At 35.5% G+C, this 27,342-nt stretch overlaps 3 protein-coding genes across 6 annotated transcripts; 1 reads left to right on the forward strand and 2 right to left on the reverse strand.

Moving 5' to 3' along the window:
* Positions 1–770: 770 nt before the first annotated feature.
* LOC18036513 (U2 small nuclear ribonucleoprotein B'') lies at positions 771–5,117 on the reverse strand. The gene is made up of 10 exons (XM_006425894.2): positions 4,693–5,117; positions 4,482–4,544; positions 3,585–3,669; positions 3,410–3,481; positions 3,082–3,154; positions 2,811–2,862; positions 2,323–2,435; positions 2,152–2,221; positions 1,173–1,258; positions 771–1,066 (listed from the first exon to the last, which is right to left on the reverse strand). Exons 1-10 carry the CDS (start codon positions 5,002–5,004, stop codon positions 1,024–1,026), a joined length of 969 nt encoding a protein of 322 aa, XP_006425957.1. The 5' UTR covers positions 5,005–5,117; the 3' UTR covers positions 771–1,023.
* Positions 5,118–7,119: 2,002 nt separating this feature from the next.
* Positions 7,120–9,902, reverse strand: LOC18035987 (SUMO-conjugating enzyme SCE1). The gene is made up of 5 exons (XM_006425897.2): positions 9,531–9,902; positions 9,370–9,453; positions 8,067–8,219; positions 7,843–7,956; positions 7,120–7,390 (listed from the first exon to the last, which is right to left on the reverse strand). The coding sequence occupies exons 1-5, from the start codon at positions 9,597–9,599 to the stop codon at positions 7,328–7,330; spliced, it is 483 nt and encodes a 160-aa protein (XP_006425960.1). The 5' UTR covers positions 9,600–9,902; the 3' UTR covers positions 7,120–7,327.
* Positions 9,903–16,133: 6,231 nt separating this feature from the next.
* Positions 16,134–26,998, forward strand: LOC18035954 (kinesin-like protein KIN-4A). Of its 4 annotated transcripts, none has more exons than XM_024180771.1 (26): positions 16,134–16,642; positions 17,196–17,342; positions 17,419–17,568; positions 17,772–18,025; positions 18,456–18,643; positions 18,726–18,850; positions 19,440–19,476; positions 19,582–19,673; positions 19,803–19,913; positions 20,002–20,115; positions 20,339–20,432; positions 20,734–20,846; positions 21,130–21,228; positions 21,308–21,421; positions 21,508–21,624; positions 21,748–21,828; positions 22,679–22,750; positions 23,082–23,175; positions 23,291–23,325; positions 23,537–23,634; positions 23,720–23,818; positions 24,039–24,260; positions 24,993–25,155; positions 25,481–25,648; positions 25,729–26,043; positions 26,493–26,998. In XM_024180771.1, exons 1-25 carry the CDS (start codon positions 16,523–16,525, stop codon positions 25,939–25,941), a joined length of 3,120 nt encoding a protein of 1,039 aa, XP_024036539.1. In that variant the 5' UTR covers positions 16,134–16,522; the 3' UTR covers positions 25,942–26,043; positions 26,493–26,998. The 4 variants fall into 4 exon arrangements, with proteins under 4 accessions (XP_024036539.1, XP_006425962.1, XP_024036540.1 ...); XM_006425899.2 differs by having other exon boundaries at positions 25,490–25,648; XM_024180772.1 differs by having other exon boundaries at positions 25,493–25,648.
* Positions 26,999–27,342: the final 344 nt, after the last annotated feature.

Below are 27,342 nucleotides of genomic sequence, written 5' to 3' on the forward strand. Positions count from 1 at the left end.
TTTTGGTTTTACAAATAAATTACAGAAACAAGTTTATCTGTATGGGGAACTGGACATGTTCCCTGGCTCCTACACCAAATCGGTGAGAGTTCAGATCATTATTTCAGTTGATAGGTGCGACGAAAAGTGGTCAGGTCAGGTCAGCTCAGCTCAGCTGGATCTTAATCACGGACTCTAAGGTCAATTTGACTTTTTGATGGTCACCGGAGTAAAGATATAATTTCCGAAAGGCAAAAGTCAAAACAGGAATCCTAATTTAAAAGGGCACATGACAAATTCAGTCAGGGTAGTAGTATCAACCATCAAGTCCTTTAATGGAAACTGACAGGTTCATAGAATTCTTCTTCTTTAAGCCCTAGAAAAAGATGGTGGCGGTATGCCCGTCTAATTATTGAAGATAAAAGTCAAATTTAGGTAAGATTGCCTCTGGTAAGACCCATTGACTCCAGTGTTGTTGTTGACTACTAGGCTCAATCAATTTTCAGCAGATTTGTGTTGGCTCGAGAGCGGATAAATATCTTGTGAAAAATCAAGACTTTCTCGGCACATTAAAAGACACGGCAACATAGAGGTTGAACAACTTTCTGTTTTTAAAACCTAACAACAAACAATTAATTGGCTATGAAATGTGCGAGTTGGTTTGATATTTGGGCATTGGCTGGGTAAATTCTGCTTTGAAAAGAAAGTTGGTATGTCAGCCCTGTCCATTCCGTGATAAAAAAATCTTACCCAAAAATAAATAAATAAATAAAAATCCATTACTATAGGTCTATAGCTGGAAAAACAATGACTGAACTTTGTTTCCCACTCTGAAAGTTGACATCAATTCATATTTCATTGTTATGAAAAGACACCTAATTCAATAATGCAGTTGGAAATCTGATAATAGCTATAAATTACTTTCAGCCAACCTAATTTCCGGTAACATAATTCTACAACACGTGTCTACAGTAGACAGTAGTGACAGGAGAACGAGCAAAATGATATTTTTCGTATTCCTTTCACTTGTCCACTCCGTTGCAGTTACTTGGCCTTCCGAGGCATTCCCATCCTTGATTTTGCAAATCTAGATTTCTCATTAAGCGAAACCTTCTTAGGGTAAAACCAAATAATGAAATAAAACTATAAATGCATGACTAGGAACAAAAGAAATAAGCAGTACTAAAGGATACTCCAATCGGATGCCATCACTGGTCGGCGACGAGTATAGGATTGTCCCTTGCAGGTTATTTAGGGCTGCAGTTGAAGAAACAGTATCCTGAAAATTTGATTACAACCGCTTGATGAAACATTTATCGTATATTCAGTGATCAGAAAATAAAATTCACTAAGCAGAATGAGGTCAGGGCAGAGGAGTACAACCACACAACACATCCCCTGACATAAATCTCCAAAGAGCAAGGTACTATTCATTGCAAATAATAAAGAATAATTGCTGGTTATCATACAATGGGTTACTAAATTATGCAGCATGGCATCCTAAAGTCAACTAAACATCTCAAAAAGGTGAGCATGTCCCATAAATTGGCCAAATTTAGTAAAATGCAATCCGGGAAAGCAAACAAGAGCTAGAAATTTAAATCTCTCCCTCCTCGCATAATTCATCAAGAACATGAATAAAAATAATGCATCTTCTTCATCCGACACAATGAAGTAAAAATAATGATGATGATGATATTCGAGCATTCAAACATAGAATAAGAAGTGGATCTATTTGAATATGAACAACTATATTGACTGACTATCCATTTTTTGTTTTTGACAGAAATAACCTACATGCAAATGATTAAACTTCACTTTCAAGTTCATTCTCCAGTTACAATTTTGCTGAATTGAAATCTATAATAAAAATCAAATAGTCAATTGATGCATTAGCAATTAGTGCATATCTTCTCTGATATGCTCTAATTGTTCACAAGAGAAGATAAAAAATGTAAGCTAAAAGAGAAATTGATTTGTTAAATTGCTTAGCATTTTTTCTCAAGAAATCATTTTTTTTCCCCTCCTTCCCTACTTCGCAAATTCTACACACTTGAAGGACTGAATCCATGATCTTAGTCTCCATTGATCCCAATTTGATGAAATTCCATCAGATAACTTTTCCTTGAAAAGTAAGGAAAAGAGAATATGGCAAACACAGACACAAGTTACCTGAAAGTCGACAAATGCAACTGGAGGCCCATATGTGCTCTGTATCTTTAATTTCAGAAACCCAGGACATCTGATAGGCAAACAAAAAATAAAAATAAGAAGAACAACAATTAAAAAAAGGATGACTAGAGTCAAAACACCCGTTATATGATAATAACAATAAATCCTTACTTTGAAAAGACTTGAGTTAACTCTTGCTCTGTACAAGTTGGACCCAAATTTGCCACAAATAGTGTTGCACATGGGGTAACATTTTTTGGACCAGAAGGAGCTGAAGAATTATTCTGTCAATGAAAAGGATCGTTATAAATAATAGCCCATTTGAATGCACTACCATAAAACAATATATTTACATCTGCTCAAGAAGCATTGGGGTAATGTAATTTCACCCCCCCCAAAAAATGATAAAACATGATGACCTGATGCATTAGGAAGCATCTTCATGGAGTGATGACTTTTGGTGGCTATGGTCAAAGTTTCATATTAGATAACATAGCCCTTTTTGGCTAAAGAAAATGCGAAATTCATCTTAAAAAAATTGAAGGAAAAGAAATAATTGACAACCACTCATATGAGGAGTCTAGGAGCCAAACGGAAAAAAATGTAAACAACTGCAGTACTAAACTTAAGAATGAGAATCAGCTGGAAAGTAGCCTTACAAATTTAGCAGTTGTTATAAGACTTCCACCTCTTGCATCGAAGTTTTCATGACTGAATGATAAATAACCAACAATTAATTAAGGTTTTAAGGATACACAAAGAAGTGGAACTTAAAAAGGCAGTACTACACTCTGACAGTCCAACTTCCAAGAGCAGGGCCTGTCGTAACAGCTTTTACCATAAGCAATCACTTGAAAGTAAAAATAAGCTAATTAAGTTAGAAGTAATCACATCCAATTAACAAAGATGTGCTTAAGTAGTGCAGATAACCTTTGTGTATGTGGATAACCAATTGTGTTGAAAGCAGAATTACCCATTCCAGGCATGTGAACGCTGCCAATACCTGTTAGTGCCCAAGCGTGCAAAACATGTGCAATGTGAGCTTCTATAAGAATGTGTCCTCCATGTGACTAAGTAATTCATTTGTAGTCCAAGTGAGAGGTCAGACGAGCACCGCTCGGGTAATATCAAGTACATTAATGATAACAACAGAAAGAGTACAAAATAATCAAACGTGTATAGATCCTGGACAGAGTGAAAGAAAATGATTGCACAAAGATCTTTCCATACAGCCTAATCAATTCTACAAGCTACTTACCCAAATCAGCAGTGCCCCTTGAAAACGCAGAAGGTCCTCTAGCTTTCTTATCTGAGCCAGTCCATTCATCATCTAATTGTAATAGCCAACAAGTAAAAATGACAAATTATCAATTAGTCAGATAAAATGAAAACAAAAACAAATTTAGAAGGATGAAATCCAAAAAGAAATAAACCTGTTCTTGAGCGCTTTGATCGGGAATTGGATTTTGCAAGATCAATATATAGGGTTGATCCTTTCTCAAGGTCAAACACCATCCCCTTAAACAAAAAAGGTTGAAAAGCACTCCCAATTAATTTCAAAATATCTGACATTCTACAGCATTCTTGTGAGCAATGGTTTTTGCCCAAAAATTGAAGATAGCATTAAGCATGGAATACATGAAATTTACTGACAAAACATTTCAGATAAAACAGCATTTAACTGCAACTAAATAGCTTTCAGAATGGAATTAGAAAATGGTGCATATCCATTAGTTTCCCATCTATTTTTTGTTCCTCAAGAAAGACATCGTTAGCAGAGGCAAATACATACATTATGGCTAAACAGATAGACAAGAAGCCAGCATAAACAGGCAATGAGCATCCATTATTATGAATTAACTATTATATAGCATTTTCTTTGATACGAGAGGGATTCAACACCAAGACTCATGCACCACCCAATAGTCAATATCAAATAAAACTAATGCAATCGATAGACCACATAAGATAACATGTAAGGCTTGATAGTTGGCAACAGCCCGGTCTAAACTACATGGCCATAGAGTGAGGAAAGAGTAGTGAGCAAGCAGAATCTGATGGAGCAAAATTCTTCAAGCCAAATATGGTACATGTCAAAGATCACATACTAAGGAACTAATACTTGAGCAAGAAACAGCATATCAATTAATAGCTTTTTGAGCATCTGAATACATCTAGTGACTCGGTGCTTTTTAGCCGCCGCATACAATAGCTAGTTAGCTACATTACATGTGCGGAGACATTGTGCAGCATGAATTGCAGGTGAAATAAATGAGAATCCAAGAATAAGATTTTGTAGAAACGGGAAAATTTATGGCAAGATAACTTACATTTAGTGCATACATTGCACCCAGGGCAGACTGCTGATCCGAGAAGACGGCAAAAGCGAACGGCTGTCAACAACCCAAGACCGAATCAGAGGAGAGAACCAACTGATTAACAGATACAATTCTAAACGTGATTTGATTTGAGAAGTGTAACGAACTAGTAATTTAATTTAATTCCTTAGAATTAATAAATAAAAAGTGCCAAAAAGAGTACCTGAGAATTTTGGGTGGAGCTCCGAAGGTGAGAGGATTCGTAGCCCGGAAATTCACGGAACAGGTTATAAATTTCTCTAGGCTTTACGTCTTCCGGGAGACCAGCGACGAATAGTGTCCGGACCTCGTCGTAAGAGCCGTAAGCGGGAAATGAAGCCGAGTAGGAACCGAGAGGTGGTGGCTGTGGCTGCGGCATGTAAGGCTGCGTTGGAGGTGCCACCACCCCTCCCGGCGGAGGCGGAGGTGGAGGCGGAGGCGGCGTTTGGTAGTAGCCGTAGTGGAGACCCGCAGGTGGAGGATAGTACTCGGCCATGCCGACCGTGTTGGGAGGGTTGGACGTTTAAGGAGGCAAACTCAAATTCGTAGCCTGTTCTGTTTACGTATTTGGGTTTAGATGGGCTGAGACTTGGACCTTAAGCATTTACCCTTCTTTTTTAAAAGGCTACTTTTTCTTCTTATTATTTTAAGAGTAATTTAAACCCTGCCCCCAAATGAATTGACGTATAGCACCACGCACAAAAAAAAAAAGATCAGTTTCACCACGCCTCCAATTCTGTTAGTTTTCCAGTTAATGTTAACGAAACTGTTTGAACTTTAATGAAATGATGAAAATGCCCATTTTTTAAAAGTTAGATAAATTAAGTTACAAAAAGCCTAGTATGTTGTTGTGGTATATGACGTTGTTGTCCTTCTACGAAGATTATGTACAAAATTCATTAGGCGAATGAATTACATTTACATGAATGCCTATGTACTGCATTATTTATATTGCCATGTGGCAGCACAAAAACGAAACAACATTCAACCGAAGAGGATGTTCAAGCCTCAATCCAACGGTTATATGTATTTGTTTTTCATAAATTGTATTTGTTTTTAAAAATTTTTTTTATTTAACTAGGATAATTGTGTAAACAAGTGAGATTAATTAAAAAGTGGCAGTTGGTAAGAGAAATCAAGGAATTCAAATATCACTACTCTTTAACGAATAAAATGAGTGTTATTAGTAAAAAAATAATAATAATAATTTTCATTTGTTAATTAATGAGCCCAATCAAAGTAGGGGTTTTACGAGATTATTAGCGGGTGCTTGTAGCTCTACTCAACTGTTATTTTTCGTAATCTAGCAGCTTTAGATATTTATTTAATCCAATCTAGTGATGAATGTATTTTATGTTGGTGCATTAAATGAGTCAATAATCTAAAATAATCAAATCACATTTTAATCTCCAACTGATTCACTATAACTAAAAATGATTCACCCACACTCAGCATAATCAAACATAGAACAAAGCAGTATGGACGCAGCTTTCAATAGCAATGGTAATGGATACTACCCGCAGTCGGTTTGTCATTACCAAATCAGCACCAGCACCAAATTTAAATTAACAAGCCCACTCGTAACCCATTACATGTCTTAAATTTTTTTAAGAAAACTCACCCGCGGTTTTGACAATTACCAAACCTACAATAGTATTTAACGGATTTTTTACAGGTTTCCTCATTTAAAATCACAAATATCCAATATGTAAATTTATAATAATAACCTAAAATTTCACATAACATACTCAATTTTAAATATAACCAATATAAATAAAAACTTAAAATTTCAACATCAATCCAACACAAGTTCTCAAATTTAAGTAAAAAATACACAAATCCATTAAAAAACTACAAATTAGAATCTAAAAAGAACAATAATCATTTTATATTATCATTCAACATAAGTTCCAAATGAATCTTTCCATTTCATTCATCATCATTAACTCCCATCCAACACGATTCCTACAATAATGATTAAGATTAATATTTTGTAAAGGCCAATCCTTTTTAAATACTATTCCGACACAATTCCCTTTAGTTTGGGTTTCGTTTAGTTTAAGTTATAACTTTAGTCAGCCTATTAGGCACATTACAACTTATACACACGTTTACACTTCGATTCAAATATTTTTTTCAATTAAAATTAAATTAAAAAAAAGTTACGTGTTGGCAGGTATTCACCGAATATTTAGCTAATACCCATGCCAGTATGGCAATATCTACCGAAAATTTGACTAATACCAAACCCACCTACAACTTGGTGTGGGTTTCCATTTATAATAGTAAACCCGCCTGCAACCCACGAAATTTCTCACAGTGGGTGGATTTTATCAGGTAAATCTGGACAGGTTTGCGGGTACCATTTCTGCGGCAAAACAAAGATTTGCCAAGCACAATTGCAAACCATAATACACATTGAGCACAATGCCTGAGCTGTCGCATGGGCTAACCTCCCTGCTATCCCATGTCTATGAATCACATTTTTTTTCCTTTCTTTTTTTTGGAGATCAATGGATAGATTGTACTTAAAAATAACACTAAAGAGAATCAAAATAGATGTGAATCAAACAAAGGAAAACAAGTTTTCAAATTATATGAACTCCGAATAAGTAACAATAACTGACTGGCATAATTAACATCCCAACAAGCCTCCACCAAAGAGACTAAAGACAGGTTCAACCAAGCAGTTTAACATAGGCAACAGTTACAAATGGTTACTTTATTTACAAAGCAAGTTTAGCAATGGCATTTTACAAAAGACAGTTCACAATTACCAAGAGTTTAATAAAAGTCCATAAAAAAACCAGAACATAAATTTAGAGGAGTGCAGGGTATTGCTTGGCTTGCTGCCGAACTCTTCTCTTGTACTCTGCAGCATCCTACAAAAAGTTATTATTCATTAGGATTTTGGCATTACAAGACTTGAAATTGCTGAATTGTCATTTAAGCCTGTATTGCCACTAAAAACATTTAAAATTATTCAATGAAGCGTGGTCAATGAGTTTGGGTACATTGAACTGGTACATTTCTGATGACAATGGTTGGCTAATTGAATGAATTTGATGCAGAAAATTCCAATTGCAATAAAACTTCTCTTATAAATAATTAGATCAACCGCTCAAAATGTAGCATTGTCACGCAAAGGACTCTGCAGCCCTTCACTATAAAAACCTTCTTTCCCCTCATAGTCTTCTATAAACACTATCTGATTAACACCTAGCAAAACATAAGAACAGTATTCTTCCTATGGTACAAGGCTTTGTCATTTTTCTGTTAAGATTACACCAAGGCTTCAAATAAATAACTAAAATACTAATAAACTTACACATACCTGAATGAAGAGATGATAACCTTCTGTTTGTGCAGGATCTGCAGGATTTGGCTGGTCCAACAAGTCTTGGATACCGACAAGAATTTGCTTCACTGTGATGGCTGGTCTCCACCCCTACAAATGACAAAAGTGCGCTGAGTAACCTTTGGATTAAGTAAACACTAGACATTAATCACACCAACATAACTCCAATCTTCTTTTCAAAAGCAGCAGAAGGTACTCACATTGTCCTCATTGAGGATTGATAGACAAACAGTTCCAGATGGATAGACATTAGGGTGGAAAAATCCTTGCGGAAACTTGCACTTTGGTGGCTTGCTAGGGTAATCTTCGCTGAAGTGGAGAGTGAGTGGGAAGAAACCACCCTCCCAATCAGTCTAGAAGCATAACATTATCAGAAATTACTTAACAAATTTGTAATCTTCCCCAGAAAGAACTAGTATATTCATTATTAATTTATATATACATATAGATTTTGTGTGTGTGTGTGTGTGTGTTTGTTCCATCTATCTATTCATCATCAAATCAATGACAATGCTAAGTTATTGACAACATATCTATAACGAAAAAAAAAAAAAAAAGGTAGCATAAACAAAGCCGTATCATCATAAACATAGACATAACAAAGATGAAGCAGAAACATATTCTAAGGTGAGGAAAATGGAGGGGAATGGGGAAAAATAGCAAAAGGTATACCATGCGTTATGGCAAGTGAAAATCAAATAACTATTAAATAGACTAATGAAACAAAAATACAACAACAAGATAATATGAAGCTCTTTACAAAAAGGCAATCACTAGTCAAATAACATTACCAACATTTACTAGTCTACAAACCAAACCTAGATTTGTAGCCCAAACCCAAAATCAACATAAGTCCCATTCTGCACAAATTCATACATTATAAGGACAACTGTTAGAATTGTAGAACAAAAATGAGAGAATATATTTAGCACCAAAACCATAATAAGGCAAAATGAAGGGCGAAATTGTTATTGAACATTGTCGTCAACTTGTCTGATTACGCAACAGAAACATGACAACATATAAACGGAACTTGTAGTGCTTATTTAACAATATAGACATCCGATGACTAACCAACATCCCAGCAAATTGCTTAGATGGAGATCTCACAGCATTGACTTCAAAATGACAGAAATGTAAAACCCCCAAAGAAAAAGAAGCATAAATTGAATCCTATACAACCAAAATAGCCTGATGATCCAAACAGTTAATGTTCAAATCCCATTACACCTACACTGAGATTTTAACTGTTCGTCTACTAATGAAATACACGAAACTATAAATCAGAAACTAACCATTCTTCCATTGAAACCTTAAGCACATAAAATAGCTAGCGTTTACGGTAAAAATGAATCAATTCATATTTAACATAAAAACTCCACCAGCCAAAGATTTCATAACTTGAATTGACCAAGCATTCAAATAAAACAGTAAATAAAAAGGAAGTTAATAATAACAATAATAATTGAAACAGCAGGGTTTCCTTTCCAGTCCGTTACTTACTCCGGCTTTTCCGGGAATAGTGCAATGCCACACCATCAGATTCACCGAACCGTCCGGCAACGTCTCAGGCTTTGCCACGAAACCCTAGAATTCACACAGAAACATTCGTCAAAACGCAAAACAAAAGACAAACAAATAACAACAATTTGGTGCGTACGGACATGAGGATGATTTTTACGCCACGACTTTCGCTCCTCAGCCAGCCGACCACGTGCTATGCCTCCCGACATCGCTCTTTCCTTTTCTTTTACTCGCTCTCAAAAACACTAAATAATGAAAATGAATTATTATTCTCCTTTTTTTTTTTTTTTTTGGGCTATAAGTGAAGATGGGGCTGATGGGCAAAGAAGCGTATTGCTGCAGATTGGAAATTGCTATTTTGCGTCTTGATTCTCTTTATTGTCGTCCAATTATGCCCCTGTTCTGTGAGGTCCTGCCTTGTGGTTGCACGGTCCAGATTCGATCGTCGGGGGGGAGGGTCAAGAAACGTTTCGATGGGTCTTGTCCTCTTTATGTTTTTGGATACAAATGACCCTCGAAAGTCAATGGTATTTGCAATTTTCTATTTCCTAGCGTGGAAACTACGCCATTGTGTGCGCCATCACATGATGTTTGCTTTCTCTATTCAAATCACAATTATTTGCGTTGGCCCCATCCTTATTTGAAGCCCATTTTTGGGCTTGTGCCGACTCGCTTTTTCTGAGCCCAATAATGAAGCGTCGTCAAAGTCGCAATGGGCCATTTGACCACTCTTTCAGCTACCACGTCCCTTTTTTTTTTTTTTTTTATGGAAAAGGAGTATTATTTTTCATATTGTGAAATTTAAAATCTATGGGTTTTCCTTATCTAAATCATCATTATTTTTAAGACCACCTAGATAGGGTTTATTATAAGTGGCCCTAATTATCCGATAGTCCTCAGCTGAATCATTTTTAATCAATTGATATCACAGTCAATATGTTAAAGGATCCGTGTTTTTGAGGATAATCAATCACTCTAATGATGTGATGCTCATGTTTAATTAAGTACATTTAACATTTTCTTTTTCTTTCTCGAGACATTTCAGCAATGAATTCAAAAGTCTTTTAGACTAGAGGTAACATCATGTCTCTCTTATTGCTAACCTTCCCAACAAAACAAGAATTTATATGCGTAGGCTCTACATTATTTGATAAAAATTATTGTGACAATAACATATAAATCAAATGTCCGCAGGCCACTTTTTCATTGTTTTCCCACTTTAAATTTGCATAATTCTGTCGTACTAACCTATTAAATCAAAACAACAAGACTTATTAGTCGTATTAGAATTACAACTATAGGAATTATTGATTATTGATTGATTAAGGTCCTACCTTATTTGTCGTATTAAATCAAAAACTACAAGAATTATAGTTATCCAGTGGGAACTAAAAAATCTTTATGTCATTATAATTATGGGTGCGAAAATTTTTAACTATAAATACGGGGAGAAAGGATCAAGGAACAATAATACATTCTCTGAAAAACATGAACACACCCCGAACATGTGTAAAATATGAATTATTAATAATGGATCAATTACAATTTTCTAATTCACCCCTGCGAACAGTTGTTTACAGTATACGTCTTTGAAGAAGTTGATATTGTACCATATTAATTTTATTGTTTAGGTAAAAGAATATGATCCTCTTTTGATCTGAGCTCAACTAAATTTTTTAAAATCTTTTGTCATGTGTCTTTTAGTGATAGTGTATGGATAAGATTTAACTTTATTTATTAACTACTAATTAATAATCAAATTATTTGTTACACAATCAAATCATGAGAGAATCCTCGTCCTAAGTAAAAAGCACATGTGGCTTGTTGATATATCTCTGCAAGTCTTGCAACCAATGACGTTCAGTTGTTTTTTGACTAGGATATGAAAACGATGAAAAGTTTTCCACAATTACAGAATATCTTTATAAATATATAAAGCAGGAATGCATGATGAAAAAAATGCAGCAACGCACATGCATGGTCAAGTTGTCAAATATTCAAAGCTCGGTTGTAAAGAAGAAAAAGAAAGATAAAGTTCTGAGATACATAAAACGATTAAAGACGTTGCTTTGATCTACAAAACAAACTGTGATGATTGATGATTCACAATAAAAAGTAAAACGAAAGTCTTGGCTAACAAGAGGACCGCTATCGTCAAGTGTTATTGTTATTGATCTGAAAACATCATTTATACGTATAGGATTCCCACAATTCCGATTTCCAATGCTGCTTGAAATTGAATTAGCACAGCGCGTTGCAGAATTAATGCAATAATTATAAGTTGAGAAATTAATTAATCATTCATGTTCTTAATTAGTGCACTTCCACTGGATACCAGTTAGAGCTTATGATAGATTATTAGATTTTGTGTAAAAATCACTGGTATTGACAATAAAGCTAATAATTAGTGGATTGTGGGGAACAATGAACAATCTGAAAAGGGTCAGAAAAATAGGTGATCGATGAGATCAAAATGCTTGCATGTGAGCAGAGACCCACATGAGCTGGAACTGAAAGCAAGCACAATGACATTAATTCTTCCTTCCTTTATTTTCTCAGAAAAGAACACATATACTGCATATTGAAAAAGAAGAAAGAGAGATGAGAATAAAGAGAGCTCTCTCTAATTTCTCCACTTCTTGCTCTTTTAGTGGAACAAAAAGTAGACGGTATATCTTAAATTTTTCTTATGTCATCAAAAGTGAAGAGCTTAATCCGGTAAGTGCGTGCTGATATTAAATCATTTACGTAGGTTTACCAGTTAAATGATCAAATTCACCAAAGTTATAGTCCATGCAAAATTATTGATCAAACACTAGATATTCGTGTTAAACACAGAGGTGAGAATGACTGTGGCGCTTTGATCCTTCCCATGTTTCACACATACCTAAGATTACAAAAGAATTTTGCATTGGATACTTTTTTACAGTTGGGACAGAGGGGCTGCACGTGATCTGTCTGCTTGATTCTTAATTCCATTTCAATACTAACATTAATTATGATGCAAATCTCGGAGTCACTGGCACACCAGTCTCCACCCTCGAAGTTGGATTTACATATTCAGGGTCAAAAAGAGGGTAATATTTATTAATTAACGAATGTCACCTAGGTGTACTTCATTGGAAATCAGAAAATAATCAGGCGATTACTCGATGTTGAATTTTCTTCAATATCGAAAAAATATTTTAAAATTTTTTACTTTTTCACATGGATAATTTGAATATTTAACATAGCAACTTTGAAGCTCTTACATATTCTCTTACAATTCTGCTGTAGCCCCTTTTTTAAGAGGTAAAACATTAGAGAATATTAGCCTTTTGGGGTGATTGAGGAATGACAAAAAAAAACTTTATTTCAGGGCATCTATGATGGAGTAGGTGTCTTAACGACTTGAAAAAAGAGAACACCGTTAGAAGTTGGTACTGAATGGTCGGTGATGACACTTCGAGGGTCAAATTAGGTTGGTTTAAGAGTGAAGAGTGATTAGAAATCAATCTTGCAAAGAAGATTAGTTATTAAGAAAATAATCCCTTTTACTTATGAACTTGATTTTTTTATATAGGGAGTCCCTGAGGGTGCCTTTGAGTTCATGTGAACACGTGGGAGAGATCCATTGTCCAACCCCTCATTAGATATGGGCATGATAGTAAAGTGTTCTTAAACTCAAATGTTGGAGCCCTTAATATATTTATCATGGTCGCACACCTGTACTCCTTTGATTGGTGGCTTCTTTGAGTTTGTTAGGAGTTAAGGATACTTTATAAGTGGTATGCCCTTGTTGGATCATAAGTATCTTAAAGAAGTCACGTACTCTCTAATTTTGGAGTTGGTCATACTTATTAGTTTCCTCGAGACCACTAGTTGATGTGATGTCTCTTTCATCAGTAGAGAATCATCTGAGCTTGCCTGGAGAGGAAGGTGATTAGTTGTAGCGTGCCCATTGGTCTATGAGATGAGTTGTCACAAACATATTGAAAGTTCTGTCACATCAAAACTATGAGTCAATTTAGATAGAGAAAGATAAATCCTGAAACCTAATTTTGTCTGGGTCAATTATGATCTCAATTCTCTTTCCTTTTCTATTTGGTGTTTCCTTGAATATTTTCCACACCCTTATAGGCTCCAAAGTCTCGAAGGGCAAATGTAATAGATCCCTCTAAGAAAGGGGATTCTGAAGAGTGAAGATCTTGACTTCTCTCCATTCCGAGACATGTGACACTCCATCATAAGTAATAGAAATTGACCATCAACAAATTCTAATTAATGATCGTACTTCCTTAAATGAAATATGGTTTGACAATATTTGGCCGCAGTCTGAATACAAACATTTAATTAGGAATTTGTGATCTATGAATTCATGAGACGTTGACCGTTGGTGTTGCGTTCTAGTAAAGAAAAAGAATCGGTCGGTGTTAAGTGGATATGTATCATTCCCCTGCAATTTAAGCTAGCCATTCCCCTTTCTTAATGTTTGTAGTTAGTAGCTATCTATTCTATAAACATTCAAACTATGACTTCTCAACTCTCGTGAAAAGCATACACACATTTGAGAGTTTTTTTGCCCAACTATTCTTATCTGATACAAGAATTTTTCATTAATTAATCTTAACGCCAAGCTTTTTCTGGGACAAAATTTAAAAGTTGGTCGGATATGTCGATGAAGATTATGTTATTGTTAACCTAACATCACATCATTAAACTAACAAATTTGAATCAAAATGACATTATTGGAATGTAAAATATTGAGTTGGGGGTGGGGGCTATCAGTTTATGGTTACTTAGATAGCACCGAAGCTAACGGTTGATACTAAGGAAGTGCGAGTTAGGTGTGATAAAAGGTTTGAGTCGTTAGATCTTTACACTTTATCTCTCTTTTGCTACTTCTAATTCTTTATTTGTTTCTTGCAAACAAAGAAGATTGAAGCAAAAGTTATGTAAGCAAGTCAATTTTGTGGGGTAGTTAATTAGCTTCCCTTCAATGTTACCACAATCACATTCAAGCAATGTGATTATATTCATAATTGAAAAAAAAAAAAAAAAGGCATAGCTTTAGAGAATACATCACTTCGAGGCAGTAAAAGTGCAAAGCGCTGCTCGTATTATTAACCATACAAATATTAATTAACTTGACCTTTTTTTTTTTGCCAAATAGAATTAACTTGACTTGACTATGTTTCAATTTACTACAAAAAGAAACCCACACACACACACACACACAGAGACACGTATGCTTTAGAGCCTATGTATATCATTTAAAATTCCATCGAATTAATTGATGATCTGAATATACATAAATAATAATTGATAATTAACTTGAATTGCAAAAGATGCCAAGAATGCAACTGTTGTGGGTTTTGTGATCATTTTATTTCTGGTAACGTTCAGCATGTAAAGTTCTCTTTAACCATTTGTGGCTGAGACAATTAGACAAACAATAAGATAAAAGTGGGAAGAAACTTATAACTTACCAATAACGAAATAGAGGCTTCTGCTGTAATGCTGTTGACGGTGGCGGCGACAGTGAGTGAATGTCTGGGATTGGGACCAGCTCATGATAGAATAGTGAAATTTTAAGGAGCATGTGATATGGGCCCAGCCCAGATTTCTTTTGCGGTTGCTTAATTTATTGTATGATGTATCCTGTACAGATATTCGTTTGTGCTACGTTTTTATGTTCCTTTCGCTTTCGGTTCTTTCCCCTTTTTCCCATATGCAACACTTCCCCTTCCTTCTCTGTGCCTCGTGCCCCTACAGTTACAAAACAAAGCCACTGCCAGCTTCCGAGTGATCTTTTGTGATCTACTAATTATTTCTTGCATTAAAATCTTAATTTTATAAACTCGAATTCATGTGTAAATAAATTGAAATGGATACAGGTTTGATTTAAAGTCTGTGGCAACTTACTCATTCAATATCAACCATTATAAATAACAGAGATTTGGTACCTGCGCTCGCTGAGCAACTGCCATTACGTGATCCATTAACGATAATAACAGCGACAGTTGTTAGACCTCGCTTGACCCAACACCAACCAACCTATTTAGTGTAACAATTAATTGTTATTACCTACCGCGTCATTAATAAGCCCAAAACGAAGTACACGGTAATAAATAAAGAGTCGACCGCCACCATCATCTCTTTCTTGCAATAAACTTTCAATTTTATTTCGATGTAATCGGGTGAGATTTAAATCAAATGAGTACAGTATGTGCATCTATCTAAGCAAGACAACCCATAGCCTCAGCGGAGGTATCTGATAATGACCCTTCCCTACAAGTCCTACGGTACCCATAACTATTTTTATTCACAATTCAGTTTAATTTTCAGCAAAGTTTTGTGTGTGTTTTAGTCAACATGTATTATAAATTAACATAAATGGGTAGGACCAAAAAAAGGCCACAATTTATGCTTCATCATAATTAGTTTGGTATCGCTAGTGCATCCCTAAATTATAATAACCAAACGTCATCAATTAATAACAAAATACGAGCGCAATAATGATATTAGGAAACAACAAAATCTCTCACTTGGAGGATACAAATAAATTAGTAAGCATCCAAGAAAGAAAAAAATGACTGGAGCAATAAGAGGGAGCCAAGAGGGGCTTGGACTTTAGAGGAGTGGATCCCACGGGCACAGACCGCACAGCCGCTAAATAGGGGCAAAACAGTAAAAATAATAATAATAATAACAATAATAATAAAAGACGAAAGGAAGATACCAAAGTACACACCTAACAGGAAGAGTCAGAGAAACGGACAGTGTTAATGAGAGTAGAAAAGTGAGAGCGGAGCAGTGACGAACAAGGAAAATGAATGATGCCATTCTTTTTTTTTTTTTTTTTAGCAACTTGATGCTCTTATTATCGCCTCCTCCAACCTCTTGTTAGAGTTACTCGTTAGTCTTTATAATTAATTACATTTGTTTTTCCTCCACTTTCCCAATCACCAAACGCAAAAACATTTAGTGATTAACCAACCGCTACTTCTCTCTCAGTTAAAAGCACAGCCTATTTGTCTCTTCTCTTCTGTTGCTGCATCATTTTCTTGGATCCTAATCTCAACTGATTAGACGAAGTCATTCTGATTAATTGCAGCATATTAATCGCAGCCCGAATAATTAAAGTTTGTTCATGGATACGGCGTCGGAGAATTGTAGTGTGAAGGTGGCCGTTCATGTACGTCCGTTAATCGGCGATGAACGTGCCCAGGGCTGTAAAGAATGTGTCGCCGTTACTCATGGAAACCCTCAGGTGACTAAACGCACCTTCGGACTTCAGTTAATTAAACGAATCCACTTTGTTAATTTCCGCCTTCGTTCTCTGCTTAGTTGTTGTGAATGTTTACTCTGAATATATATGCATTGTGTGGTCATGAGGTTGAAGAATAAAAGAGGTTCTCTGCATGGTCATTTTCTTTTGTTTCTTTTAATATTTTATTATTTTTAGTACTTAATTTTGCGGTATCGTGCTTGCTTTTACGCAAGTGGAGGAAGTTATCCGCTGAGCTGCTTTTTATGGAAAGTTGGATATTGAATGTTGAGATTTTAAAAATGCGTCAACAATTTATATTTGGTTGAAGCATCCAATTGTTCTGGTTAATACAATTATGGAGGCAAAGCTGGCTCGTTTGAAGCCTTGCTCTTTTTCGGTTTCAAGAATGTCTAGCTCATTTCAGTATGTTGCATGGACGGGTGATTAAACGGATTTTGATGTAGTGTATATTTATGTAATTAGATTTCTGTGGATTTTCTTGCTACTTGTAATGCACAGCTTACTACATTAATGACCGTGGAGCGTGGTGCAGGTACAAATTGGAACACATTCGTTCACATTCGATCATGTCTATGGGAATGGTGGTTCTCCATCATCTGCCATGTTTGGAGAGTGCGTGGCTCCTCTTGTTGATGGTTTATTCCAAGGATATAATGCTACTGTGCTTGCTTACGGTCAGGTAATATCCATCCTGTTCAAAAGCGGTCTTAAGTTTAACAAAGTTTTACATGAGTTGATGTGTAAAAGTCCTACAGACAGGATCTGGCAAAACATACACCATGGGTACTGGCCTCAGAGAAGGCTTCCAGACAGGATTAATTCCGCAAGTTATGAATGCTCTATTCAACAAAATTGAGACATTGAGACATCAAATGGAGTTCCAATTACATGTTTCTTTCATTGAGGTACTTTCATCTTATGGTTTGCTTTTCTATTGTGTGCCAGAGATTCTCTAAGTCACTTGCCGTTTATATTTTTCTTGTTTCTGATCCTATTGGTTTCTTGCTTGAATATGATGGCTTGACCATCTATGTTTTGTCAAAGACTGCTGTTTTGTTGGTTTTATATTTCCTCACCGAGGAATTAATTAGAGGTTTTAAATTTGAAGATTTTGAAGGAAGAAGTGAGGGACTTGCTGGATTCTGTATCTGTAAGCAAGTCAGTGACTGCTAATGGACATGCTGGGAAAGTTTCCATTTCTGGGAGGCCGCCAATACAAATTCGTGAATCATCAAATGGAGTCATAACACTTGCAGGATCAACTGAGGTTGCTGTTAATACGTTACAGGAGATGGCTGCTTGTCTGGAGCAAGGATCTTTGAGCCGTGCAACAGGGAGTACAAATATGAACAACCAGTCGAGGTAGATCATGAAAATCCAAAGTTTTCATCCCCCACTAGTTAAATATTATGCTCAGACTAACGATTGTATACTCATTTAAAAACTTTTTTTTTAATTTCCCCCATAGATCCACTGTAGTGCTGGCTTGAGAATGTTCAATTATGGTCATGTCATAATTGATGTTGTTACTAAGGAAACTTAGCTCTAGCATTGATCATGATACATTTTCCCTTTGTATACTTAGCTCCAGAAATAGCTATTTTTCCCGAAGCAAGAATCTATATCACATTGTCATTGATAAAAATGTAATGTATCCATCCTGTTTTTGGATGAGGAAATGTAGATTCGAATGATACTTTCCAATTGCATGAATGGTTGGTATCTTTGTTATAACTAATCAGTGAATCTTCATAATCTAATAGTATGTGGTTCCTCTGCATGTTTACAAAAGTCGGTCCCATGCAATCTTCACAATCACTTTAGAACAAATGCGCAAACTCCATTCAGTTTCTCCTGATAATGGCACTCCAGATGAGGATATGGATGAAGAATATTTCTGTGCAAAGCTCCATTTGGTTGATCTGGCTGGATCAGAAAGAGCTAAAAGAACAGGTTCTGATGGTCTTCGATTGAAAGAAGGTTGGTGTATCTCTTTTTATCTCTTAATATTCATACATGTTCTAATTATGGTGATAGTTTATTAATTTTATTTTCTGAATAGGTATTCACATTAACAGGGGGCTTCTAGCACTTGGTAATGTCATCAGTGCGCTAGGAGATGAGAAAAAGCGTAGAGAGGGTGTGCATGTTCCTTACCGAGACAGTAAATTGACTCGACTCTTGCAGGCAAGATTCATATTATATTGATATGTATTTCACACATTTATTGAGAGCGAGTGTGTAGGTTTACTGCTAAATTTCATTGCTGGGATTGTCTTATTAAGTGACGACCTGATATCAGAACCATACAAGCGTATATCTACCTCTAGCTATGTCAGTTATATCATTGGTACACAATGCCATGCATATATTTTTCTTCACAATCTAAATGTGGCCATTCATCCTATGTAAATCATATATATCTGGCATCTGGATGACTAAGATGCTTTTATAGATCTTCTGGTATGTTGTTTAATAGCGTATGGTAACTGCTTGTCTTGTATCTGTCACAAATCTACATGAATTATGTATGCAAAATCATTTTGCAATCAGATACAATCAGAGTACTGCTGTGTTTATTGACGGCACAGATAAGGTCTTTTTGTCAATAATGGTCTTCAATTCTGTGTTATGGGCCTTTAGTTAATGAAATATGATCTACTTTTATCTATGAAATGAAGAAGAAACTAAATACTGAGATTCGTTTCTGGTTGATTCATTTTATCATCTTCATTCTGAACTCTCTGATTTATGTTTTACTTGTGCGTTTTGGCAGGATTCACTTGGTGGGAACAGCAAAACTGTTATGATAGGTAAACCTTCAAGAGATTAGTCGGACACTTGATTGGATATAAATATAAGTCCAAATTTTGAAATAAAATAATTCTTTCATTCTGCCTTACTATCACTTCTTTCAGCTTGCATAAGCCCCGCTGATATCAATGCTGAGGAAAGTCTGAACACTCTCAAATATGCAAATCGTGCTCGCAATATTCAGAATAAGCCTGTTGTAAGTTTTTTCATGTGACTTCCATTAGTTTTGACCCTACAATGCTATATGTGGATTGAGAATCTTGATCGTTTCTAGTTCCTATCTCATTTGTAGGATAAGAAAAATTAAACTTAAGTTTTTGTACAGGTCAATAGAGATTTAATATCCAGTGATATGCAAAAGTTGCGCCAGCAGCTAAAATACTTGCAAGCTGAACTTTGTGCTCGTGCTGGAGGAGCTCCGTCAGATGAAGTGCAGGTATTATGCTTTACAGAAAAATATTGTTTGCTCAAAGTTAGTTGTTTGTTTTGATTTGGTGGTGTAAATAACGTCTTTGGTTGAACAGGTTCTAAAGGGAAGAATTGCTTGGCTAGAGGCTACTAATGAGGACCTTTGTCAAGAACTTCATGAATATCGCAGCAGACGTGCTGTTGTGGAGCACTGTGAAACTGATGCTCAAGTATGTCCATTGGAACCCTACTTATTTAGGTTTTGAATGTCAATGAAACTTCTTGTTTTTCCGAAACAATTATTCTCCTCTTGTATGAATTTCAATATTATCCATATTCTTTAATGCTAATAGAATATAGTTGTTTATCTTTATTATATTAGTTAGGTGTCATTTTGGCATAATTTAGGTTTCAGGGTTTATATCATTTTTTTTTCCTTTTGGTACATTCCAGGAAGGTCCAGTCAGTTTTGTCAAAAGTGATGGACTCAAGAGGGGCTTTCAGAGTATAGACTCATCTGATTATCAGATGGATGAAGCTGTATCAGGTAAACCACTAATTTAGTTCTATGAGGAAAAACCACGTACAAAAATTGTATAAGAAGTGAAATTGAATGAGTTTCAACCCAAGCTCCCATTTGTATGTATTGCGTGGCCATTGTTTTGTAGAATCTTTTTATTGATCCCCACATAGGTGCTTTTGTTACACTTTGCCAGTTTGGGTTGCAGAGTAAGTGAGTCAAAGTGTGCCATATTGTCTATCTGTTACTAGTTTGATTTGTTCCACTGTTCGCACTACTTTTCTGTCTTTCTTCTTGTTCTGCTTCTCACCATTGCCTATTTGTGCAGATGGAAATTCCTCAGAAATTGAGGAAGTAGCAAAAGAATGGGAGCATGCACTTTGGCAGAATACCATGGATAAAGAATTGAATGAGTTAAACAAACGTTTGGAGCAGAAAGAGGTTTCATTTATAGTCTTTATTTTAGTCACACTTAGTTGTAGGCATGAAGCCGGAGTACTTGTAACCCCAACCAACATATAAACAGCATCACAATGAAATTTGTTTCTGCTGGGGATTTCACCATGTGATCTGAAATTTGTCTAGAATCAAGCCTATATCATCCTTGTGGCAACCCATAAGATCATTTTACATAAACCAAATCTTGCCTCGTCCTAAACATCCCTTATGTTTTAGTTAACATTTAGATACAAAAGCATCTGCTCTGACCATTTTACTTTTGCAGTCTGAGATGAAACTTTTTGGTGACGTTGATACCGAAGCTCTCAGGCATCACTTCGGGAAGAAAATTATGGAACTTGAAGGAGAGAAAAGGATTGTGCAGGTTAAGTTGTACATTCTAGTATTTTCAGCATCTAGTATGCTTAAATGCTTCTAGCTGATGTTGTAAAGTACCACCGCAGCAAGAGAGAGATCGTTTGCTGGCTGAAATAGAGAACCTTGCGGCAAATTCCGATGGACATACTCAGAAAATGCAAGATGGTCATACTCTGAAATTAAAAGCACTCGAAGCTCAGGTGACATTATGTTTTATTTAGTCTTATTCTGCTGTCATTAATTAGATTTCTTGCTTAACTGTTACACGATATCGTTGCACGAGCAGATTTTAGAGCTTAAGAAAAAACAAGAAAGCCAAGTTGAGCTTTTAAAGCAAAAACATAAAAGTGATGAAGCAGCAAAGCGGCTACAAGCTGAAATTCAGTCTATTAAGGCTCAAAAGGTTAGGTTTTTTTTTCCCTACTTTTTAGGTGCTTATGCCAAGTTCAGATCAGATATGCAGGATATACTGTTATATATTGACAATCCTTGGATCTGTTGGGCCGTTCCACATTTCATGTTGTAGGTTCAGTTGCAGAATAAAATCAAACAGGAGGCAGAACAATTTCGACAGTGGAAGGCCTCCCGAGAAAAGGAATTGCTGCAGGTGATTCTGTAACAATGGTTATGCACTTTTTCCTTTTTAATATTGGCAAAACAAAGAAAGGCTTTTTCTCAAAAATTGTTTCATAAATGTATTTTAATTTATTGCAAACTCAAGATCTTGGGTGAGCGAAAGGGCATTCTCTGTGCCACTAATGCTCTTGTTTGATTGGAGTCTGTTTAGCTGATGCAGAGGTTTATTTTGCATGGCTTGGAAATTTATACTGTCTGATTGAAGTAACACAATGTAATACTTGTTACATGTCCCTGCCAACAAGAGCAGATTTCTTTCTTCATTGGGACTGAAACTTGGAGTTAATATTACTTTGAAGTAAACATATTGTTTTAAATTTTAGGAACTTTCTGACAAAAAAAGGTATATCTGCTGAAACTCGAAATGTAGAAATTTAATCATCAAAAGAAGAATATTTATTATTTTGGTATGGGGATGTTATTGTGTTTTAATGGATCTCATTATGTGATGTCAATATGTGAACTGGCTGCACTTGTCTCCAAATTTTCACATTTTATGGATTTTTTTTGTAATATTTCAAAAGATCATATCATTTAAGGACTTATTTTGGACTAAAAAGAGGGACTTATCACAATCCTAAATCTTTCATTGCTTTCTTCAACCTAATCAAGCCTTTAATATGTTACTTAGTAATACGTTGATGTACTTTTTGCTATATCGATTTTTATACTTATGATTGCTAAAAAAACATTCTATTTTACTTATTCTGGAATATTTTAGCAATCTATTTTTATTATGCTGGCATATCTTTTATTTTGTTTTTTTGCAATTCATACATATAGTTCTTACCATAGTTCTTATTTTCATATCTTCCAAGCAGCTCAAGAAGGAGGGGAGGAAAAATGAGTTTGAGCGACATAAACTTGAAGCACTGAATCAACGCCAGAAAATGGTAATGTGTTTTGTCTGGCAAAAGTTTATGTAGACATTGAAGTATCATTATCTTTTTGTCTTGATGCATGTAAGATGAAAACAACCTTCCATTTGTCTTTAGGAATATCCTGATATTTTCTGAAAAGATGAAAAATTAGAAAAAGAATAAAACAATAAAGCCTTGCTGAAAGAAGAGTGAGGAATAAGATAGAAGCTGATACAGAATAAGTCTGTTTCTGCCAAAATTGTCAAGACTCTCCCCTTTTTTTTTTTTTTTGGTGGTGCATGTGTGTATTAAATATGTTATAGAGATTCATATTATTGCTAATCATCTTACTTTTCTCATGCAGGTTCTTCAAAGAAAGACAGAGGAAGCAGCAATTGCTACCAAAAGGCTAAAAGAGTTGCTGGAAGCTCGCAAGTCATCTGCACGTGAAAACTCAGGTGAATTTCTTTTCTTCTTCTTCTTCCCCCTTTTTTTTTTCCTTTTTTCACTTTCAGGTTTGTAATTATTCATCTTTCTGTATTTTCCTAAATGATTGTTGTGCATTTCTTTCAGTTAATTCCACTGGATATACGACACCAACTGGGCAGGTAGACTATTTGCACTTAACATTAGTGTGTCATCTATCTACTTGAACTATACGCAATATTTGAATTTGTAGTCTTTCTAACCTGATAACTCTTGGACTGGGTTGTTCAACCTAAATGGCAGCCACCTGAAGTTCTCTCATTATAGAATTTAATACTACTTATGCTACAAAGATAACATTAGAACATATTTATTTTTTTGTTTTGTTTTTAGAGCAATGAAAAATCTCTGCAAAAGTGGCTTGAACATGAGCTAGAAGTTTCTGCAAATGTGCATGAAGTTCGTTTCAAATATGAAAAGCAAAGCCAAGTGTATGTTTCAATCCTTTATTTTCCTTGTACTTGCTATCTATTGTGAGCTTTCACGAAATGCTAATTGATTTAAATAAAAATGCAGACAAGCTGCATTGGCAGATGAGTTAACCATACTGAAACAAGTGGACCAGCTATCTTTAAACGGGCATAGTCCACAGAGAGGGAAAAATGGACATTCCAGGTACATAGTATTCCTTTTTCTTTTCCTTTTCCCTAGTCTACTTAACTTTTCCCCATATGCCATGTATGAAAGTGGAAATTCTGAGAAGATACCTTAACCTTGTACTTTATACTGTAAGTAACTGATCACCAATAGAAGTGTATTTCTGATTTTTAAGTGTGTTAATTTCTAAAAAGAATAGATTCTCTTCTTCTGACATGTTTGTTTTCTAATCATTTAGGTTGTCGTCCTTGTCACCAAATGCAAGAATGGAGAGAATAGCTTCTCTGGAGAACATGCTGAACATGTCTTCAAAAGCACTCGTGGAAATGGCTTCTCAACTTTCAGAGGCAGAAGAAAGGGAACGTGCCTTAGTTGGTCGTGGACGTTGGAACCATTTACGCTTTATGGGAGATGCTAAAAATTTGCTTCAATATATGTTCAATGTTGCTGCAGAAACAAGGTATACACACAACCTAGAGGATCTGAATTATTGGACTAGTGAAGTTCTTTCAAAACACCCTCTCATGATCTTCATTAAAGATATTTGATTAGAAAAATTTCAACATTTCTGAGTTAATAAAAACAACAGAAATTGTACAGGTAAGAAACAAGAAATAACACAAGCCTTCTCATAAACTTTTATGTGAATCAGCAAGTCCATTTCTGCTTTATTCCTGTCATGGCCGTTACTGTATCTTATCGGGTCTGTGTTGATTTATTCACACTTACCTAGGTGATAGAATTTAAAATCGAGTTATAATATGACTGCCAGAAGTTAAACTATTAATTCCTAAAATGATTATAAAAAATTCCTGATTTCCAATGTGAATCTACTATGGATAATTTCCGTTCTTCCCCCTTTTTTACACAGTAATACTGGCAATTTATAGTTGCAACTTTCCTGGACCTCTATTTACCTTTAAATTGCCATGTTTTTATGTCGTGCCTGTTAGTTAGAGAACAAGATTTTAGATCTCTCTTGTTTTTGTCTGGGTATTCCACATATACAAAATGTTGACTGTACTGTGAGAACAAATTCATAAATTAAAAAGAGAAAAAAAAACTTGTCTTTCTTAAGTGATGTAACGAATCTTTGGCTTTCGGCATCATTGGTTGGGATCAACTATGTGCATTTTCTATGAGTGTATTCCTTTCATTTATGTTGATGTTTGCTGTGCTCATCTGTTAACAGATTCCAGTTGTGGGAAAAAGATACAGAAATTAAAGAGATCAAAGAGCAACTAAATGACCTCGTAGCTTTACTTAAGCAAAGTGAAGCCCAAAGAAAAGAACTAGTGAAGGAGCAAAGGATGAGAGAGCAGGCTGTTACCATTGCCTTGGCTAGCTCAGCTTCGGTTAGATTTTCTGCTCAACATTTTATGTTTACATCGTTACTTATATTGCACACTGCACCGGTGCACCCTGTTCTCACAATAAGTTGGCACGAGGAAATTTGATATTTCTCTCTCGAGTTAAACAGCAAGGTCAACATGTAGAGCATAATGATGTTTGCAAGATTATCTTCTATTAACTTTATGTCCTTTATTCATCTGGGACAATACACAATGATGTAAAACTAGATGTTTTACGGCTAGAATGAGAATCACCATCACGTTCTGTCTGAATTTTGGATTTTCATCTCCGTATTTTAGTTCTGTTGTTGCTCTTACACTTCTGAAGGGAATCCAGCAGGGAAGCTCATGGAATTCATCGAAGCACTTTGCAGATGACATGAGTGGACCCTTATCTCCTGTGTCACTTCCAGCACCAAAGCAACTCAAATTTACACCTGGGATTGTTAATGGTTCAGTTCGAGAGTCAGCAGCATTTGTAGACCAGACACGAAAGGTAATCTTTTTGCAAAATTTTGTCTTTTCAATTGTAGTCTTTCGTCTTGATCAACAAGCTAGAGATGATTTTTCATGCAGATGGTTCCGGTTGGTCACTTGTCAATGAAGAAACTGGCAACTGTAGGACAACCTGGAAAACTCTGGAGGTGGAAGAGGAGCCATCATCAGTGGCTGCTTCAGTTCAAATGGAAGTGGCAAAAGCCATGGAAACTCTCGGAATGGATCAAGCACAGTGATGAGACAATCATGAAGTCTAGACCTCGCCCACAGGTTCTAGTTGATATGATGTGAGATGATAACCACATATTCACCGGCTCTCTTTTTCCTGTATATACATCTGGACTGTCATATATTATCTGACCTATCAACAAGTGAGAATGGGAAAGGCTGCAGGTAATTTTCTTACTATTTTTTTTTTAATCGAGATTGATAGAGACACTGAAACTCTTTATTCGTGCATACGTAGAGTTGATTATTTTTCTTGAATTCAATGACTTTGAAAATAAGATTTTGGGAAAAAAAAAAAAAAAAGGCTGGTATAACATTCTAGGTTGAAGAACATGATTAAGCTCTTTTTTCCTTGGGTAACTTGGAAGATGTGTTGCTCAAACCTGAATCGACAGAAATCCTTTGACATGTTGATAACTAGTTCTCAAGCTGCCATCTTCGGTTACCAAAATAATGTGGCTTCTAACAGTTGTTTTATAAGTGGGGCAATTATTTATCTAATTATTTTTTGGACGATGGTGGAAGTTGATACTCACTTTTACCACATTTCTATTTAAAATTCAAAAGAAAGCTAAAGCTATGTCTATGAACATTTTTTTCCCTCATGGATGCAGGCAATGCATGTTATGAAATAGGGAAGAGGAGGTTGGTTCTTCCATGGTTGTACGGCAGAGATACGTCAGTGCAAAGTGGGGTATCTCTGCTGACGTTATTACCATGGGTTTGTTTGGTGATCATATCGTATCAAAGCATCTTGTCAAGCTGATGGGCTCGCAAAAGAAACAGGAGGTGATAGTAGGGCATCGTGGCGTACAGTCGTATTGGGCTAGTCCATGTTGTTGTATTCTGTTTTATTTTTTATCCTTTTTTTTCTCCCTTCTCTTGGTGATGATGAAGGTGGTGAAATTTTTTCTGCCAAATCCCAAAGTTTTGTGTATAAACTGTCATTCCAAATTGCATTTTTTGTGTACATAAGATATTTTAAGAGCTTGCCAAATGCTATCTTAGACGTGTAATAATTGTTTTCTAGCTCATAACTATGGCTTTTTTTTTATCCCTTGTATCATGCATCTATGCAAAGATGGTTCTTGTTTACGGTGAAGATTCATGTCCAATGTAATATCTTCAGTCCTACAAGCTCAGTTGGAGATTAAGAGCTGCCCGTGGTGTGTCAATCTCGTCCTTTGAAGAAATGGTTCTAGTTTTACCAATTCTAGAAGACTAGAACGCCTCTACTACCAGTTTTACAATGTTAATCATATCATATGGATCAAATAGCTTCTGTACCCTCTTATGCAAATGGGTAAATTTTAAATTACATATTTCCTAAATTGATTATTTTCAAATAATCTTTTTATTAAAAAAAACCTCCAGTTATTCTTTAAAAAATCGTTATTTTTAGTAGTAAAAAACGTAAAATGGTATCTATACATTCTTTTAATAGTGAATTGACAAAAGGAAAAA

Source organism: Citrus clementina, unplaced genomic scaffold, assembly GCF_000493195.1.
Source record: "Citrus clementina cultivar Clemenules unplaced genomic scaffold, Citrus_clementina_v1.0 scaffold_7, whole genome shotgun sequence".
NCBI lineage: Eukaryota > Viridiplantae > Streptophyta > Magnoliopsida > Sapindales > Rutaceae > Citrus > Citrus x clementina.

Excerpts from the sequence above, each read along its gene's own strand:
- LOC18035987 (XM_006425897.2), bottom strand. The coding sequence starts at position 9,599 with ATGTCGGGAGGCATAGCACGTGGTCGGCTGGCTGAGGAGCGAAAGTCG. Across the intron at positions 7,957-8,066 it reads CAATCCTCAATGAGGACAAT|GGGTGGAGACCAGCCATCAC; the intron begins GTGAGTACCTTC and ends TGTCATTTGTAG. Across the intron at positions 7,391-7,842 it reads GTTATCATCTCTTCATTCAG|GATGCTGCAGAGTACAAGAG; the intron begins GTATGTGTAAGT and ends AACTTTTTGTAG.
- LOC18035954 (XM_024180771.1), top strand. The coding sequence starts at position 16,523 with ATGGATACGGCGTCGGAGAATTGTAGTGTGAAGGTGGCCGTTCATGTA. Across the intron at positions 17,343-17,418 it reads CTGTGCTTGCTTACGGTCAG|ACAGGATCTGGCAAAACATA; the intron begins GTAATATCCATC and ends AAAGTCCTACAG. Across the intron at positions 19,674-19,802 it reads ATATTCAGAATAAGCCTGTT|GTCAATAGAGATTTAATATC; the intron begins GTAAGTTTTTTC and ends GTTTTTGTACAG.
- LOC18036513 (XM_006425894.2), bottom strand. The coding sequence starts at position 5,004 with ATGGCCGAGTACTATCCTCCACCTGCGGGTCTCCACTACGGCTACTAC. Across the intron at positions 3,482-3,584 it reads ATCAAAGCGCTCAAGAACAG|ATGATGAATGGACTGGCTCA; the intron begins GTTTATTTCTTT and ends TATTACAATTAG. Across the intron at positions 1,259-2,151 it reads TTGCATTTGTCGACTTTCAG|GATACTGTTTCTTCAACTGC; the intron begins GTAACTTGTGTC and ends TCAAATTTTCAG.